The 19,558-nt window shown below is 32.0% G+C and overlaps 1 protein-coding gene across 2 annotated transcripts; it reads right to left on the bottom strand.

Annotated features, from left to right (window-relative positions):
* Positions 1-2,896: 2,896 nt before the first annotated feature.
* Positions 2,897-17,295, bottom strand: LOC108917151 (GRAM domain-containing protein 1B). Of its 2 annotated transcripts, none has more exons than XM_018723626.2 (6): positions 17,089-17,295; positions 9,335-9,578; positions 8,447-8,647; positions 8,233-8,320; positions 7,766-8,073; positions 2,897-3,718 (listed from the first exon to the last, which is right to left on the bottom strand). In XM_018723626.2, exons 1-6 carry the CDS (start codon positions 17,292-17,294, stop codon positions 3,620-3,622), a joined length of 1,146 nt encoding a protein of 381 aa, XP_018579142.1. In that variant the 5' UTR covers position 17,295; the 3' UTR covers positions 2,897-3,619. The 2 variants fall into 2 exon arrangements, with proteins under 2 accessions (XP_018579142.1, XP_018579151.1); XM_018723635.2 differs by lacking the exon at positions 17,089-17,295 and adding an exon at positions 12,899-13,144.
* Positions 17,296-19,558: the final 2,263 nt, after the last annotated feature.

Raw genomic sequence — 19,558 nt, 5'->3', positions numbered from 1 at the left:
TAAATGTCCATGAACGCCATGTATTTCGTTTGATGGTCCTCTTAATAAAATGTTACGGTGTTATAATTTCATGGTGTTACAAGTTCCGTAATGAATACATAAATTTGAATCATACGTTCCGTCTGCTCGTAAAACATACTATGTTGGTTCCTACTTTTATATATAGAGGGTGTTTTTTAAGTTTAAACCCACGCAAATGAGTGAGTCAATAACAATCTTGAAATAATAACAAAAACAATAACGAATAGATATTGATATTACGTAACGAAGGAACAATTAAATTTTAGGTAGGTAGGTTCTTTTATAAACGCATTTTGTTTTGGTAATTAAATGCCTTTTCGTTAGCGTCGTGTTCCTCAATTCATTATCATTATTTATTTTTTGCTCACTAATTTGCGAATAATTTGATAACAAAAAAATATATTGAACCCTTTTTGGAGTCAAAATGTAGCTATTTTTATGCTCTTCAAACTAACCTATGTTGTGTTATACTGGGTGTTTCATGAAGTCCTCCACTAATAGAGGATGTTCCTTGGGTTATTTCTAGAAAAAAAGTATATATAAACATGTGTCCGATTTGCTTTACTTTGTGAGCTACATGAATTTGAAATTTAAATGTAAAAAGTAAAAATCAAATTTGTTGCGTTACGTCTCGGCGCGCTACGCATTGGTCAAGTGTGCTCTGACGACATTTGCAAGGTAAAATGTTATCTAGGTTACTGTCAGTTTTGACAAGCTTGCAGTTTAGTGTGAAGATTCAATTTTGCAAATTCGCGAACAATGCCTTTTAAGTTTACGACTGCTGAGTATGCCGATATGGTGTTTGTTTTGGGTAATTGCGATGGAAATGCTACTCTAGCTTCACTGGAATATCAACGGCGTTTCCCAAATCGTCGCATTCCATCCCCGAAAACGTTTACCACAACTTTTCATGCACTCAGAGAAACTGGTTCACTTCCAAGTGTTCGCATTCACTACGAACGGGTAAGTCAGCAGAGTGTTGTAGAAGAAGAGAATATCCTTGCTATGGCCGAGCGTAATCCCGGTGTTAGTACACGACGGATATCCACGCCTTTAGTGATTCCCAATACCAGGGTATGGAGAACATTAAACAAGAATCTGTTGTATCCATACCATCTACAGCGTGTTCAACATCTGGAGCCAGAAGATTTCCCTAGGCGGGTAGAATTTTGTCAGTGGTTGAATAATAATAGGAATTTGTATCGCTACATCTTATTTACGGATGAGTCACAATTTACCAGAGACGGTATCAACAACACCCATAACATGCATCAATGGTCGGACGTCAACCCTCATGCCACCGTAGAAAGTAATTTTCAACGTAGATTTAGCGTTAATGTGTGGTGTGGAATGTTATACGATCAACTTATAGGGCCATTTATTATTGAAGGTCGTCTTAATGGACCAAAGTATCTACAATTTTTAGAGGAAGAACTCCCGCGATTGCTTGAAGATGTACCTCTGGCAAGACGATTAAGAATGTACTTGCAACATGATGGAGCTCCACCTCATATTTCCCGAATTGTCACTGCTCACCTAAATGAGCATTACCCTGGTCGCTGGATCGGTCGAGGTGGGCCACACATTTGGCCAGCTAGGTCTCCAGACCTCAATCCGTTAGATTACAACATGTGGGGTTGGATGAAGGATTTGGTTTATCAAGAGAAAGTGGAAACACGCGAAGCTCTAATCCAAAGAATTGTTAATGCTGCAACGCAAATAAAAGAAAAGCACGCGAATATTAGAAATGCAACGCGAGCAATTCACAGGCGTGCTGACAAATGTATTGAAGTAGGAGGTGGAATTTTCGAAAACCTTTTAAATTAAGAATGTATGTATCACTATTACCGATGTTCTAAAAATAAAAATGAAAATTAATTTCCATTATTTTATTTTCAAATTCGTGTAGCTCAATAAATAAAGCAAATCGGACACATGCTTATATGAACTTTTTTCTTAGAAATAACCCAAGGAACATCCTCTATTAGACCAAATATATTTTTTCGAGACACACCCAAATTTTTCCTTTTTTTTTTAATTTATTCCTGTTTGTATGATCTGAATTAATTTATCTAGTTAAAAGAGTGCCCCAAGGTTCTATTCTTGGCATTTTTTTGTTTTCTTCTTACACGTCGAATATTTTTAGTAATGTTGATTTTATACATACAATACACAGATGTATTATTCTCACAGCAGATAACGTTGAAACAGGTGCTACAGAAAGCAAATACAAAATAAAAAAGTGCAAAAATTTTTGTCTACACTAAATTTTTTGTTTAGAAAATTATGTTGTACAAGTTACAAGATATCAACTGGGTAACTATGGAAAACAGTTTTCTTCTGCGTTCAGCAATATTATTTCATTCTACTAGGACTACTGAAAACTCGGATTATTTATTTGAAAAAATACTAACCTACCAAAATATTTATACAGTTAGTATTAAATATGAATCACGAATAATGGTTCCACACCACACCATAGCAAATATAGCAAGATATTTCTCTTAAGTGAATAATGGGTAATGTACCTGATCTATGTAATGAATAATATCTCAATATGTGGATAGGTCGCTTATGAACCAATATCATGGCCTTTAAGGTAGTCAAATTACAATTCGAGCAATTTGATGGATAAGATTGAGATGAACATGCGGAGGAATTACGTGAATCCATAGAAAACGCTGACTTTGAACATCTTCTTTGGGCAAGCTCGGATTTACCTAAATTAAAATGATCTTTTTTGAGTTTAACGTCGTGCAAAATGGAAAGCTCCAATTTAAAAAATATGCAGTAAATTTAACCAATATGATGGCTAATAGTTTTTAACTTCCTTCTGACTTTCGGGTGAGCAATAAATTAAGAATAAAACAAAAAATAAATTAGGCAATTTATTTGTAAAAATATCACAGATTCTTAGAACATTTCTAATAAGTAGCTTTGTCGTTTATAGTTTTATAGATATTATTCTTATATGCTTGTATTGTTAGAAGGGCAGTAAGGATACAGTAAGGTAATAAATGTATTACTCTGGAAAACATACTAAATACCAATACAACAAACTGATGTGTATAGCCGCCAATTATAAAAAATAAATGAATAAAAAGCAGTGTATTAAAAAAATATATTTAAAAATATTTCTATTTAGTTCTCCAAAGGAAGAATAATATCTGTATCTATAATAAGAAAAAGCTTATCAGTTATCACATAAATAAACTCTAGTATTCTACAAGCATCATTTCTTCATCAATAATTTAATTATTTTTCTTAAAATTATAAAGCTAAAGTTTAAGTACTCAAATTATAAGAGAAAATAGTCATAAAAGTATGGAAATAGTCTACTGTCACCGTTTCTTTCCTTCCCATGTATTTATAGTCATATGTAAGCTATGTAGATTACTTTAGAAAGTCAATAAAGCTAAAACACATGTACCACAATTACTAGAAACCTACAACTCTAATAAATATTAAAATATTTGTCTCGTCTTTATTGTGTGTCTTAAGCTTAACTTAATAGTTCTTAAGTGTCTACTCCCCATGTGATTTTTCTAGAAACTTTTCTTACGTTTATCAAAAAGTCAGAAAAAGCTGTTGGAGATCCTCAAGATTTTGCTGGTTCCTGTTGTCTTGAGTTGTACTCTGCATTAGAATGACTCGTGTCTAATAACAGGGAAGACAGAGTTTCCAATGATTTCTTTACCTGCGAATTTAAAACGAAATCGTAAATCAAGGCAATGACATAGATGTCAAGTTAAACTATAAAAATGTCGAGATGAGTGTTTTAAATTATTCTTAGAAGTAATTATGGCCCGTTTTAGATTGTTATCGCTATGAGGTGTGAACACCTGCTTGACTGACGTGTCTATCAGATAGTGGAATTATTTAATCCTTTTACATTATCTGATATTTGCCGTTGTTATGGAAACATTAAGATGATACCACAAAATTATCGATATCGGAATTTCCTGTTCTTTAGAAAATTTATTACAAAAAATTGACAAAAACATTTTTTGTGCAATTGTAGTATTTAATATTAGTTTAAAAGTATGGTATGGGTCGCAATATACAATGTGCTCAGGAACTATAAGCAAATAATTAAGGGGCTAATATCTAATCATAAAAATAATTGTATAAATTTTTATGTTACTTTTTTGAAAACTTAATATTAACAGTTAGAAAACTTTAAAATTCATTTTTTTTATTGATATTTTGGTATAACTTTTTTAAAATTAATCCAATTCAGTAACCTTACTATTAGTAACAAATCGAGCCTAAAAAAATTTGGAAAATATTTACTTAGCCATTAGAGCCTCTCAGGGTTTTACAAAATTTTGTTATCAATACGAATTCATAAAATGGATAGCATATTTGAAAATAAGGTTATGGCAAAAAATTAAATTTAAAACAGAATTTTAAGGTTATGTAATTACATTAATATTGAGCTTTACCATTATTTTTATTGTGGAATCATCCCCTTGTTTTTAGTTTTCTCACATATTCTATTTGTGTGGTGCATGAAAAAGAAAATAAATGATTTTTCATTCAATAATATTAATTTGTCAAAGTATTGTAAATCATTGTATACAGCTAAACTGACGCTATAATTAGTACACAATAGTTTGCTTATCAAATATTTGGAATAACAATAATCTTGTGATCTGTTTTATTCGTACCTTACTTGTAAACAATGGCGATATGTTCTTGAAATCACCTTGTTTACAAATGTAGATTTACTTAAATAGTTTGGGAATAATGAATATCTGATAAAAAAGTTGAAAGAACTTATTATTTCCCAAAATATGTTTTTCAGTAGTTACGTACAATTAACAGTTAAAGTAATAATTAATGAGAAACAAACTGAGCTCAAATAAAACAATAAAAATAAATATTAGATACCCCAAAATCGTGCATGCTTCGATACTATAACTATCTCATAATTGTAGATAATTCCCACACTTCACATATACAGGGTGAAACTAAAATGTATTAAGATAATTCAAAGCGAAATGTATACTGTGAGCAATCAAGTTAATGAGTAAATTGGTAGTAGGGTCCCAAGTAACATTTTAACTTTTTTAATAACCTACGAGGCTATCATAAGAACTGTTTATAAAGCTGTTGATAAATCTTTATTTCTGTGACACTGTGACAGTAATCATAAATAAGAAAGGTCCCAAAGGGACGATCTCCAGGAAGTTTTCAAAACTGCTTGAATATTATAAAAGCTATTCTTCTTATGTTATCTTGGTGCAATCCTAAAGAGTTTGATAAAACTTATAATAAGAGCATTTAGACCACGAAAAGTTGAATTTGTCTTTGTTGTGGTCTTATAAATGCACCTAAACATGTTCTTGTTGAAATTCCTAACCTATTTGTGGTGATGAAGTCTGTTATAACACATTTCAACCAGTAGTTTAGATACCATAATTGTTAAAGTTGTTTTTGTGGAGTACCATTACTTAATCACTACATATTATAAAACAAAGTCCTCCACCGCATCTGTCTGTCTGTCTGTTCGCGAGAAACTCAAGAACTACTGCACCGATTTTCATGCTGTTTACACCAATGGATACAGTGGTTCTCGAGGAAGGTTTTAGTATATAATTTGTTAAGTTTTTGTATACATTAACGATATTTGTCGGAGGAGAAAACGCTGCCTAAACCCTTTGAGATATAACAAAATAATGTATGGTGGAATTGTGTATCTTATATTAGTTTACAAACAAGTCCGCGATGGCATATGTCTATCTCTTAAAGATAACATACTATATCCATTTCAATACTTTAAAAAATGGGCAATTATAAAGCGGTAATTGGAAAGCTATTTACACAAATACGGTATTAAACCTTATCTTTTTAAATACGTTAGTTGGCTTGAGCATTTCATGAAGATAATTTTTTCCCTTTACACCATGCAAATTAAATGAATACCTTAGGAGATATAGCAAAATCAAAATAATGCGCAACGAAATTAATTTCGTGTCGCCGTGATTCGATCGGGCCGCGCGGGCGCCCCGTGACCCCGCGCCCCGCGTCCGAGCCGAGGGGGTCCGAAAGTTTATGTAGTGTATCAATGTATGGTGGAATTGTGTACAGAAAAGTCCGCGATAGCATATGTCTATATGTTAAAGATAACATACTACCTATATCCATTTTAATACTTTAAAAAATTGGCAATTATAAAGCGGTAATGTAAAAGCTATTTACACAAATACGGTATTAATCCTTATCATTTTAAATAAGTTAGAGGCATTAAGCATTTCATGCACATTATTTTATTCGTTTACACCATATAATTTAAATGAATATCTTAGGAGTAATCGCAAAAAAATTACGGACGCGAGAATAAAATTCAAGCGCCTCGCTTCGCTTGATGCGATCGCCGACCCTCCCCCCACACCGTCTTGCCTACTGTTTAGCTAATAAGCCGAACGATAACGCGCACGTGATCCTTTAATAAACTGACTTGGAGCGAATGGAGGTGACGACTGACGACTGTGTTTTCTTTCTGGGTGTTGTTGGAAAGTTATAATTGCGTTCGATATTTTAAGGTCACATTTTTGCTTTGTATTTGTTGTCTTTAGGTAGTCGGAACATACATAGATACTTGCAAACATACTTTTATTTCATTGAGTTGTAATAATTTGTTTGTTTTTTCTTATTGTAAATCATTTAAAACTTCATAGTCGCATTTTTGTTTCGTGTTTGTTTTCTTTAGGTAGTTAGATACGTAACTACTTACTTATTAATTAAAATTGATAGTCCTGAACATAGGTACTTTAATTTAATTCGCTTTGTTTTCACATTGTTGGTAGTTACCTATATTGTTTTAAATTTAAAGGTTTTGCATTTTTAGTTTTGAGTTCGTTAGTTGTCTTTAGGTATATAGATATATCGTGAATTATTTTAAAATTAATATTAGGGTCGCATTAGATGAAAGATGATTGATTTTTTGTTTCTTACGATTTAAATCAAAAACTACTCAACCAATTTTACCGAAAGCTACATCTTCTCGGAGTAACATAGGCTATATTATTTGCCCGTGCGAAGCCGGGTTGCTAGTCTAAAATAACTTGATTTGTTTTTCAAAAAGACCATTATTTTTTCAATTCTTTTCCACTTGCTTATGGCCGTTGATTTAGACTTATTGTATGGAGCTACAGAATTTGTGTTAGATTTATTGAAGTAGCTAAAAAAGCTAATAATGTTTAAGATGTTTTTAATAAGCGGATTATTGCTTCACTGCGTATTCTGACGAGAGAAAATTTTCTTAAGATGAGAACTTTTTAAAAGAAGGGGACACGGGGTATCTGCAAGAAAATTATTTTTAAAACGATTTGAAAGGTTTATCGTTTTACAGCAGCTCGATTAAATTTTCATTCGAAGGCTGCACCAAACTGTTTTAAGTACATTCGATATTAATAATAAAAATTATACAAACCTACAGCCAGATAAAGTCCAAAAGACTTTGTGATTAGATTTTAAGAGACACTACAAGGCAATTTAATGAGATAAGATAATTGCACTCTGGGAATATATTAATTCAAATATTATTATTAAATAATTTAAAACTTTTTGATCTGTAAACATCCTGCATGGAACCATTTTAAAATAATAATAAACAGCATTTTAATTGTTACTTGGGATCCCAATGTGCCAAATATTTTTACTAGCTTGAGTTAATCACAGATTAATGAACATGAATAAATAAACTACTCGTATTCCAAGCACAACTTCAAACTCTTACCTTTGCAATTTGGTTCAAATTGGAATCCAAGTAGTCGAACACCGCCCCGTCGGACTTAGAATGTAGCTCCGTCTGTAGCTCTAATATATCCCGGTAAACACTGGGAGAGTCTGAATTTTTGACATCTTCTAGGGCGATAGAGTACTTGTTTTGCATTTGACTTATTCGATACAACAGGAGGCTTGCAGATGTGTATAGTGTCACTAGTAACGCTATGGTGGCAAGTAAAATAATCCTTTGCTGCTTCTTCTTAAAGTACCTGATGGTCCTTGGTGCTTTCGTAAGTGCTATGGATGCTTTACGTGAACCTGAATGAATGAACTAAAATTAATAAATTGGACACTTAAAACCCTCATTATTTTGTCATCAATTTTGATTGCAATGCTATATTGAAAACAAGGTTGTAGTTTCCAATTAAATAACATGTGTTTTGTTAACAATTTACTAATAATAATAAGAAATGTTACCTTTCAAATGAGTCTTTTCAGGATCAGATGTTTCTCCATGATCAACCTCATCTTCTTCTTCTAACTCATTGTAATCTAGGCCTTGTGCCTATAATATGAAATACCCCTTTAAAGTAATTTATTATTGTGGTTAAAAATATATCATATGTTGCTGAATTTTTGTTAAGTCCCTTTTGTATCTAAAGTTTATTTAAAAAAAATTGTTTTCACTTACACTGATTTCCTTTTCCAAGAGCTCCGCCTCGCTCTTTGCTTTCTCCCACACTGATCTCATGTACTCCAAAGCGCTATCTCTTGATATGAAACTTGCAAATACATGCTTCTGTTCTGACGTTACAATGCCAATGGCATTGTTAAATATCCTTGCCGTTTTTTCCCTTGTTATGTCTTGAACTGTGAGTATTGGTATAAGCAGCTGAAACGTAAATTGGTTCATTTCTTTGCTCAATAATATGCTGTAACTGATTAGAGGTAATGGCTTGAATCAAACATATGGAAGAAAAATGTACCTAATCACTACAAATGAGATTTTTCGAAATTTCCAAGTAAAATATACTCTGTGGTTTTGAATATCGTCGTACAAGTTAATTCACTTGACTTATTACAAATACTGTCAACATTATTGGTCTGACATACTTTGGTTCTGAAATATTTATGTTAGAACGAAAAGAAAAAATTAAATAATCTCTGTGACTTGTGGATATTTTTTAATATTCGAAGCAGCTGCCATATTCTCTTAAGGCCAGCAATTGTTTCTCTCAGAAATCGCTAGAATTAACATCGTTTGAATTAGGCTACTGGAATTTTTCGATTTGTATTTTGTATATGCAATTTTTTATGCTAATTGAAGCATAGTTATTTCCCGCAATATTAGCAGCTAGGAGTCTTGTCTGTATTATTATGTATTATTTTGCATACCTAGATTTCTGGTAACGAAAAACATTGTTTGACTTCATTTGCCGGGATTTCTTAGAGAAAAAAAAATGTACTTGTGCTTCTATTGACTAAGTTTGTAATAAGAGAATCACCCTGTACATCTATGCTCATTTTTGTTATATTATTGGCATGTGCATGGTAATCTAGGTCTAACAAAGGTACTTACCTTTGTGACGAATCCAAAGACATTGGAATAGAACCCAAAGTAGTTTGTGGTAATGTATAAATATCCCTGTAATAATATCTCACTTTGGAGAGCACAGGCATACCGGCCTAATACTTCTTCGTCGTCTTCAATGTTAGGGAAGTGGTGGAAGAACTTTTTTCTTAGGCTTTTGGATAGTCGTTTGACCTTTACTGTAGACGGTGTATCATTTGGATCAGTTGCCTCCTTCTTGACATTGGAGATTCTAAAAAAAGTTAACAATTATACACTGTGAGATGTACATAGTCCAGACGGTATCTGTTTCAAAAAACCATATTTGGGTGAATCGTATATCCACGGAGATTTTTGGCTTTTTGGCTTTCAAATATCACTAGAAATGAAAATGTTTCTATGCGCATAAAAAAAACGTGGCTTTTAAAAAATTCGAAAAATGTCATATTTTTCTTCGTATTTAATTATATATCTTTTCAAGAGTTGATTTTAGGCGAAAATTGAAGAGGAAAAAAATGTTTGTAATTAAATTTTTTACAAAACATGACTAGTTACAAATCGAATGAATCATGATTATTATAGTAAACATAGAAAAAATCGCAAAAATGGGGTTAAAAAACAATACTTTTTAGGGAATTTTTTTGGGGTACTTAAATTGGGTGTAGGACCTTTATACTTGGCTCAAGAAAACTTCATGTTATGTAGAATCTTCACACCAAATTTCATCATAATCGGTTCGATAGATTTTGCATAATAATTTTGCAATCCAGATTTTGAAAAAAAAAATTGCAAATTTTCAAAATTTTGCACAGCAAAAACCAAGGCCCTTAGATACTTGAATAAATTAGGAGAGCTCTGGCGCTTGTTTAAACATGGTCGAATTTTTGTACTTATAAACAATTAGAATAACTGTGAATATTCAATCAAATCAAATTTTTTAAAGCAGGTTTTAAAAGTTTTTGGAAAGACGCTTCTTTTAAAAAAAAAATAAGAAAAAATTACAAATAATTCTTTCCGGTGTTGCCAGATTTCTGCAGTAGCTACGAAAACGATATTTTTTTAAATAGCAACATCGAAAAAAATTATTTATAAATTTTTCTTAATCAAGTTATTTCCTATAACTTTGCATTTGGAAGTACTAGTCTATTATTTCAAATAAAAAAGTTGACCTATGTCAGGTTTTAAAAAAATAACACTGTATATACAAGTTGTAAAGATTCTTTTCCTAATGTACATGTATCTATTTTCTTCAAGGTCGTATTTTTCGAATACGAAACAATATATTGAAATGAACGAAAGATTCTTTTTTAATATTATTTTTTTTGTGATTAAAGTATAATTCAAATATTATTTATTGTTTAAAATATAAACAAATGAGAAATTAACTCACTATATTACTAATTTTCATCATATTTTGAAAATAATTGTTGTTTAAACGATTTCAGAATTTTTAAATAAATTTGTTTTTGATCTTTGATAAACAGTATATAAGTTTATGCACTTACCTTTGATACAATAAAAAAATAAAGTTGATAAGTAATGAAAGTTTAAAGATAAATAATTATCGGACTGTTGAAAGACCAATAATTATTAACGATAGGCATTTGAAAATACGCTAAAATTAAAAAAAAATCATCAAAATTGGACCTCTAGAAGGTGAGATATTAAAAATTTTTAAGCGCATCACGGTTTTGAACTCGCCGATTCAATTTCGAGCAGGCCGAAGCGGCCGCGCTCTCTGCTTCCCCCACCACCACCACCCGCACGGTTTTTTTGAATTTCTCGCTTGCATAAATAACTTTAAACACGTTTTAAAGTAGGTTGCCAATGAAGAAAAGTATTGTAATCTTAGACCTGGTAAGTACTCGGAATACCAAATGTATTTTTCGAAAAATTAGCCCGGATGTCCCAGTACATTTACTGTAAATGACGGTTAATTTTGATCGGCTATAACTACCTAATTAATTGATCAATAGAACTGTTTTTTTTAAAAAGAAGCGTCTTTCCAAGAACTTTTAAAACCTCGTTTAAAAAATGTGATTTGATTGAATATTCACAAAGTTATTCTAATTGTTTATAAGTACAAAAATTCGACCAATGTTTAAACAAGCGCCAGAGCTCTCCTAATTGACGGATTCTAATTTTTAAAAAAGAGTTTGAAAGCTTGAGAGCCCTTCTATATGTGACTAAATCTTCAAGTATTTAAGGGCCTTGCTTTTTGCTGTGGAAAATTTTGAAAATTTAAATTTTTTTTTCAAAATCTGAATTGCAAAATTATTATTATCGAACCGATTTTGATGAAATTTGGTGTGAAGATTCTACATAACATGAGGTTGTCTTGAGCCAAGTATAAAGGTCCTATACCCAATTTAAATACCCCAAAAAAATTCCCTAAAGAGTATTGTTTTTTAACCCCATTTTTGCGATTGTTTTTATTTTTACCATAATAATCATGATTCATTCGATTTGTAACTAGTCATGTTTTGTAAAAAAATTAACTACAAACATTTTTTTTCCTCTTCCATTTTCACCTAAAATCAACTCTTGAAAAGATACATAATTAAATAGGAAGAAACATATGACATTTTTCGAATTTTTTTCACATATTGTGCCGCCAAAAGTTAAGCCCACATTATTTTATGCGCATAGAAAAATTTTCATTTCTAGTGATATTTGAAAGCCAAAAAGCCAAAAATCTCCGTGGATATACGATTCACCCAAACCAAAACAGATACCGCCTGGTCTAAAGGAGGAGGATGGTTTTAATCATGTAGTTTTTACTCCTATTTTTAACAATGCAACTTATCAACACATTTTTTGTATATTATCAGTTTTCCGGTTCATAATGTCACATTGAAGATTGCCAAAGTATAAAAATTAATGTCGTCGGTATCGGACAATATAAACAAATCAGAATAAAGTAGTTAGTCTTACTCACTGGTAGTATATTTGGGTTGATAGCAACCGAATTGAAAGATTAATGAACAATAAGGTGCAATAAGCTTGTAATGATGCAATGCAAAAGATTAAGTTGATCTGCTATTTTTATTTAACTTGAAAAACATTTGTCTTAATAATGAAATGAAAAGTACCCTGAAGATTTAAATTGAAAAAAAAGATCTACCGTATGATATAGATATTTATGTCTATAACAGGTGTTTCCTAATCCACGTCAATACTAGACTTTGCTACTTGGATTATTTTGTACCCAAAAGCGATTACAGAATCTCTAAAATGAAATCTAAATGAAAAATGACACAAAGAATATATTACTGTAGTCCAAATAATCTGTATGGTTATAACACGCTGAAATAGAAAAACTTTGCTTTCTAATTTGATAGTCTCTATACGTTTCGTATTCTGCAGTTTAATATGATAAGAAATGTATCTACATCATGTCAAGAAAATGTGATACTATGTAATAACTATTAGACGATCGTCAACTTGTTTAAATTATTAAGACATATAAAAAAGTTTACGTATAATCTTGTTTACGAAGTTGCGAAATAAGTTTAGACATAATTCCAATTATTATCTAAGAAATTGGTAACACTAGACTGCATCCAAACTTACGCTGATTCACTGCTGCCAGTCGATGTCGATTCATTGTCCGAGTAAGAATACCCTTTACCGTTGTTGTCTGTGGTTCCCCTATTTTTGTCGACGGGAGACGTTCTGTTACTTCTCTTGTCACTTTGTACAGACATCGAGAACGCTTTGGCTATTAAGCACACCTCTTGTTGAATGTGTCCATAAAAACTCACAGGTGCACGTAGCAGAATGGATTGCCGGCTCGTACAAACTGACTATGGAAATGCTCACGACCTTACGTTGCCGCTCGAAATCTTCTCTTATCTCTTCTAGTAAACATTAGTGATTTCGATAAATTGCTCCGTTTTTAATACGCACGATGATATTGATCGACCTGGGTCCCCTTCAGATAGTACCATTATCCATTAGGTGTTATTGCTATGTAGGATGATAATTTAATTCATAGAGCGTTCAGAATCAATTCCTGGATTAATAAAGCAATGAAACTTCAAAGTGTACCTCTTGGACAAGTTTGCTTAAAATTGGTAGGTACCAAGTTTTTGGGAGAGGGATGAGTTTTTGACTAAATATCCAACGCCAATATTTTATTGATTATAAATTATATTGCATTTAAAATTATATTTCCAAATAAGAATTTCGAATAGGCGCACAGTGTGAAGCATTCTGAAGCTAAAAGAATCGGCAATTTTTGAGCAAAAAGGGTCACATTCAAATAAAATCAAAGGCCTTCTGCTTTAGCTTATTAAGTGTCAAATAATAGTTCATTTTTGCTATTTTTTTTAATATCTGGTAAATCCTCTGGATTCAGCATGTTTTTCGAAATGGGCTTGTTCGAAATTTTATCAAAAACTATATAAAAGTCTAGTTATCCATGAAAAAAATTGAAATAGTGAATGATCAAAAGTGACAAATCAAGGTGTTAATCTCGTGTGAATAATTATGGAAAACGTAACTTTAAAAGACAAAATAGAAATTGTACATCTTTTGTGAGATCGAAAAGAGGTAATTCAATATTAGTCATCCAGATAGATGAGTAAGTGAGAGGTCTAAAGATTTCAACACATTCATAATATTTCAACAGTTCCCGAGCTAATATTAGATTGAATTAAAGTTCAAAATATTAAAAGATGCCTGGGAAAAACAATAATGGCTTCTAAGCCAACCATTTTACATACATTGGAACTGAGAGCTGAAAAAGGACCATGGACGTAGCTAGGGGGGAGCAGGAGTGTGCACGGCCCACCCCAGAAACCGCAGTGCCCACCCCAGAAAAAAAGATCCCATATCATCTTTCTCATATCGGTAAATCGCTGACTATGCCACTTTTTTTCTTAATGAAAGAGTGCTCGGGATTTGAAATATTATATCAGTAAGTCGTTGATTGAAGCGGTGGGCTCACCCCAAGCAAACATTCTAGCTACGCCCATGGAAAGACGATTAAAGTTTTGCGATTGGCTATAGGAAGAATATCTAAATTATTTACTGAATGAAACTTTTTAACGATGAGGCCAATTTACTATATATGGGATGATTTTAACGAGTAAAACCATAATCTAGAAGTTGGCAAAAGGTGATTTTTGGGAATTTTAAAGGAAAATCAATAGAAGATATGTCAGGAATAAAAAGACTTTATTGTACATGTTTTCAGACAGTATTGTGAATTTTTTCAAACAGTTTGGATTCAATATGTCGAATGTAGCTGATGGCAAGCAACGACACCTTTTCTTCAGAGGTCTTATAGCCAGGTTTCTTACTAACGGATGGTCTTGAAACAAAAACACAAACATTTTCTGATAACATATGTTAAAAGGGAACATTGTAGGGAAATTAGAAAGTATCAATAATTGTTGATTCAGTGAAGACGAAAAATTTAAAATTAAATTGTTAATAATAATGAGAACTGTTAATCCATCGAAGAAACCTTACGATGTTTCCTAATTTATGTTATTGTGAAGCTCTCTACAAAATTCTAGAGTGGCGTTACCGAATAAGTTTATATTGCGTCACAGCCAGTTGACAATCCAGAATTCGTAAGAAATGCAAAAACAGTATTTGCAAAAAAATTACAAACGGTGTGGAGTACCATATGACAGAATAATTGGTGTTTTCTTCTTTGAGAGTAATTTGAATGCGAATGAGATTATTGAAAGAACGAGTTTACAAATACTCCAGCACAAATATGGAAGATAACTATGAACGCACGTAAAAGGATTGATAAGTGAAGAATTTTGTTGTTTTTGCAAGGGAATTCTTTTTTTTTTCAGTTTTGCTATATTCATGTATAGACCTATATATCATTGTAATAGAGCTTAATTTTACATATTTACTTTTTCTTTTTCTCAGGAATAATTTACTTTTAAAATAAATGAAGTTATTTATTTGTGGCATACCACCTGCGAAAAAAATAAAAATGAAATATTTATAAAATTGCGCAAGGGTTCATTTTATTATTATTATTATTACTTTTATTTTTTCCACAGGCGGCAAAATATCCAGTAAAAAATAATAAAATTTCGTACATGGTTTGACAGGTGGTGAATACAGTAGGCTGAACAAATTTTCTAAAAAAAAAAATGGATTGGATATGGATTATTAAAATTTTATTCTTAAGAATTACCGCAACAGATTTTGTATAAATGTGGCCTTTTTTGCTCAAAACTTGCAACTTGTCAAGCTCTACATTTTAAAAGGATTCTAGTTAATGGTGTTTAATTATAACAAATTATAAAGAATGACTCGAGAACAAATGGGTCTGGAATCTGGAATCTGGGATTTTAGGGACAGTAGCTTAAACAGTTACAACACTTAGGCCTCATTGGGCCTCTTGTACTTCCTCCCATTAGGAGATCAATCCATCTGATCCGTTAACCAACCTATTACAGAGAAAAAGGTGATGACATTGCTTAGAGGGATCTTTCTAATATAGTCCCATAGAAGACCATCGTTCTTTCAACACGAATTTTCTTGTTGACGAGACGGCAGTGCATTCGCATAGCACATGTAGTACTGTCTGGTCTTCCTGTTCGCAACCCCTACAAAGAGGAATTGCGTTGGAGCTTCCTTAGCCAGCAATGTCCAGTTTGAGTACCTGTCACTAGACGAAGATTTGACCTAGACATGGCAAGGTATTTTTTGGCTTCTAAGAATTCCTTAGCAAATTGACAGCTATTTGTATCATCCCACTTTTCATTTCATAAACTCTGTGTGGGTGTTTTCCTTAATAATTTTAATAAGGACTGGCAGCGGAAGCACACTGGAGAGACCGGGTCCAAAAATATTGTGGTCCGATGCACTCCTGGCTTGCTTGGCTTCTTTATTGCTATTGCACCGCTCGTGTCCCTTGACCCAGCATACGGATATGCTGTTGAAAAATGAGGCTACTACCAGTGCCTGGTGGCATTCCTATACTGACTCATTATCTGATTAGTATCTGACCCGTGATTATTAATATCTGTGTAGATAGTTAATACAAAAGATGTCACGTCTTTTACAAAAATTATACATTTTCTCGTACATATTATTAGGCAGTAAATAATCATAATATGCATTACAGTCAAACTGTCGAGTTTCTAGAGATCTTTTCTACCGGTTGAGATAGTGTATGCCAATTTGTATGTACATATACCTATAATTAAATAATTCTTTCGAAGTTTTATCAATCTGATTCAAGCATCTTTAAACATATTTGAATCTACGTAATTATTTTTTATGTTTCATTACCCGGTATTTCGTAAACCAGTGGGTGTAACCTCCGGTTTGTTAAAACTTTTTAGTCGAAAATGTTCCTAGGAACAACTTCTTGAAGTTATGACATGGACTTAGTACACCCATTGTATTTAAAAATGTATTTCGCATAGTCCGAGTTTTCTAACGAAGTTTCCCTTCTTTATAAGGGTTTTATAAAACGAAATCTGTGTTTCAAATCGACAGAGTCGCTTTATTACTACTATATAGTAACTTCCTATTTACCTGTAAGTATATTAAAAAATGTTTCTAGATTGTGACATGAAAATGTGACATTATAAGACAAATATTAAACGATCGTAAATTCTTCTAACCTATGAATTATGAGTTTAATTAGACACACGATAAACAATTTTATGTATAAAGAGCCTCGTTTACTAAACTGCGAAATAAGTTTTCAAAAATTTCAAGTAGATGTGAGCTTATTAAAAAAAAAATGGAAACAAATGATTCTCCTCCACACTTACATTGATTCGCCGCTACCAGTCGAACTTGATTCATTGTCCGAATTAGAAGAATATTCTTTGCCATTCTTGCCTGAGATTCCCGCCTTTTTGGCGAGAGGAGATATTTTATTAATTCTCTTGTCATTCTGTACAGACATCGAAAATGCTTTGGCTATTAGATACACTTTCTTAGCGGGCTTATATACACAAAAGCACTCACGCACCATCACCCGCCCGCTCGTTGAAACTGGCTATAAAACTGCTCACAACTTGTAGGTGTCGCTTGAAATTTTCTCTTATCTAATAAAACACTAATGATTTCGATAAGTTTCTCTATATTTAATCGCAGATGATATTGATCGACGTGGGCTCGCTTCATATTTACCCTTTATTAGTGCTATACAGGATGATTCATAAATAAGTTTACTTATAGGATGTTCCAAAATTAAGTCTAGATAATTTTCCCACCGTATTTTTAAAAATATCTAAACTTTCCAGATATCTTTTCAGTTCAAGACCCCAGAGGGCAATTTTAATTTTGAAACACAAGACGTTTTTCAGTTTATCACACTTACACTGTATAATAATTTAAAATATATTTAAAACTATTAGTTTCACAAAAAAAAAATGAAGAATATTTTTTTGTTCAAAGCATAATTCTAAATACGTTATACCACTAGAAGATAAAGAAAATCTGGCCTGTAAATTCTCATTTTTATGCCCCACATTCAATATTTTTCTGGCAATTATTACGTCAACGATTTTTATCGACCTCTGATGAATATACTATATTTTTGAAACTGTATTTTGGACAAAAAATTGCTGCACATTTTGTGAAATGTATATTTAGCTAATTTCTACACTTTGCGATGGGATTTTTGTAAAGTCTGTTTGGTCTCTCCTGAAGTTATGACTTGGCCTGAAATTAAAAATAAAGGAGGACAAAAAAAGTTATGGGTTCTGTTACCTTTTAATAGTCTGCAGTAATTAGGTGATAAACCCTCGAACCTTCACAAGAATTTCATTTCCTGCTGTATTTTTTTTTTGAAGCACATTTTATTGTGTGTGGGCATCAGTTGCACATGGTCCTGGGAAAAAGGAAGAAAAATCCCAGTTATCAGGATTACTTTGCATGGTATAAAAATACTGGAGGGCGATACTCTGATTCCGAGGGACAAAATAATTATAGAGAAGCCCACAAAACTTATGCGTGTGCTGAACAATGGTTTAAGAATAATTATTTGCCAAATCCGCATCATCAGCAAAACTAATAATTTTGCCTAGCGAAGATTGGTTAAACAAGTCATTAATGTACATGTTAAAAAGTGTCGGTCCCAGGATAGTGCCCTGAGGCACGCCGTATTTCACCACTCCCTTGGAACTTACGTGCTCATTAATTTTAACGCTTTGCTCTCTATCTGCTAGGTAACTTGTAATCAAATCCAGTACAACACTTCTAAACCTAATATTTTCAAATGTTTTTAATAATTCTGCATGAAAAGTGTCGAATGCTTTAGCCAAGTCAACAAAGATACAAAGCCCCTTTTTATTTTTATCTAAAGATTTATACATTTCAACAGTTAAATCAGCCATTGCATCCTCCGCTGATTTAGCTTCTTGGAAGCCATATCGTTGCTTTGGTAAGATATTGTATTTACACAAATATTCAGTTATTCTCTTTTTCAATATTTTCCATAAATTTTTGACAAGTTACTCAGCAGCGATATTGGTCTGTAATTTGTAACATCTAACTTATCACCGGATTTAAATACAGATTTTATTAATGCTTGTTTAAACAACTTTGGGAAAACTCCATTTTTTATTAATAGATTTATTAGAAAACTCAACGGCTTACAGATAAAAAGTGAATTTTTTTTTATGTTTCTGATTTAAAACCATCAATACCTGAAGATGTTGCCCCCTTCAACTACATAATAACCTTCTCAGTTCCACTCTCATTAGTTTGTTGGAGAAAGATTGATTGTAAAATTTTTGTCTGTTTACATTTATAGTCTGAGTCATACTTTATTTTGCCCTATTTGACTATAAAATGCGTTAGAAGTTTCAGAAATTTCATTTGGATTCTTGGTTACGTTGCCATCCTCAGTTTTTAATTGTTTAACTTCACTAGTGTTAAATTTATTTCCGTATATATGTTTTATATTTTCCCACAATTTTTTATTACAATTTATTGTTTTCTACTAACGACTGGTATTAACTAATTTTAGATTTCTTTATTAAATTGGTAAGCAAGTTTCTATAATTTGTATATTCTCTTTTTGTTTCCATATTATCCGTTTTTTTTTTTGTACTTTTTTGTATAGTGCATGTTTTTTGTTAATCGACTTTACTAACCCATCTTTCAATAATCCAGACTGACCTTTTCATTTCATTTCTCTTTATCAATTTTTTGGTTGTACATTTATTAATGTTTTCTTTTAAATAATAATCAACAAAATATTCTGTTGCCATGTCTACATCGCTCTGCTGA

Source organism: Anoplophora glabripennis, unplaced genomic scaffold (genome assembly GCF_000390285.2).
Source record: "Anoplophora glabripennis isolate ALB-LARVAE unplaced genomic scaffold, Agla_2.0 scaffold3, whole genome shotgun sequence".
Lineage (NCBI taxonomy): Eukaryota > Metazoa > Arthropoda > Insecta > Coleoptera > Cerambycidae > Anoplophora > Anoplophora glabripennis.
This window is presented reverse-complemented; position numbering and strand designations above follow the sequence as displayed.

What these genes read in the sequence shown, in the direction of transcription:
- LOC108917151 (XM_018723626.2), bottom strand. Translation starts at nt 17,294, where the DNA reads ATGGTGCGTGAGTGCTTTTGTGTATATAAGCCCGCTAAGAAAGTGTAT. An exon ending in TCTTTGGATTCGTCACAAAG is followed by an intron (nt 8,648 to 9,334) that starts GTAAGTACCTTT and finishes TTTACGTTTCAG; the next exon opens with CTGCTTATACCAATACTCAC. An exon ending in TGAAAAGACTCATTTGAAAG is followed by an intron (nt 8,074 to 8,232) that starts GTAACATTTCTT and finishes TCATTCATTCAG; the next exon opens with GTTCACGTAAAGCATCCATA.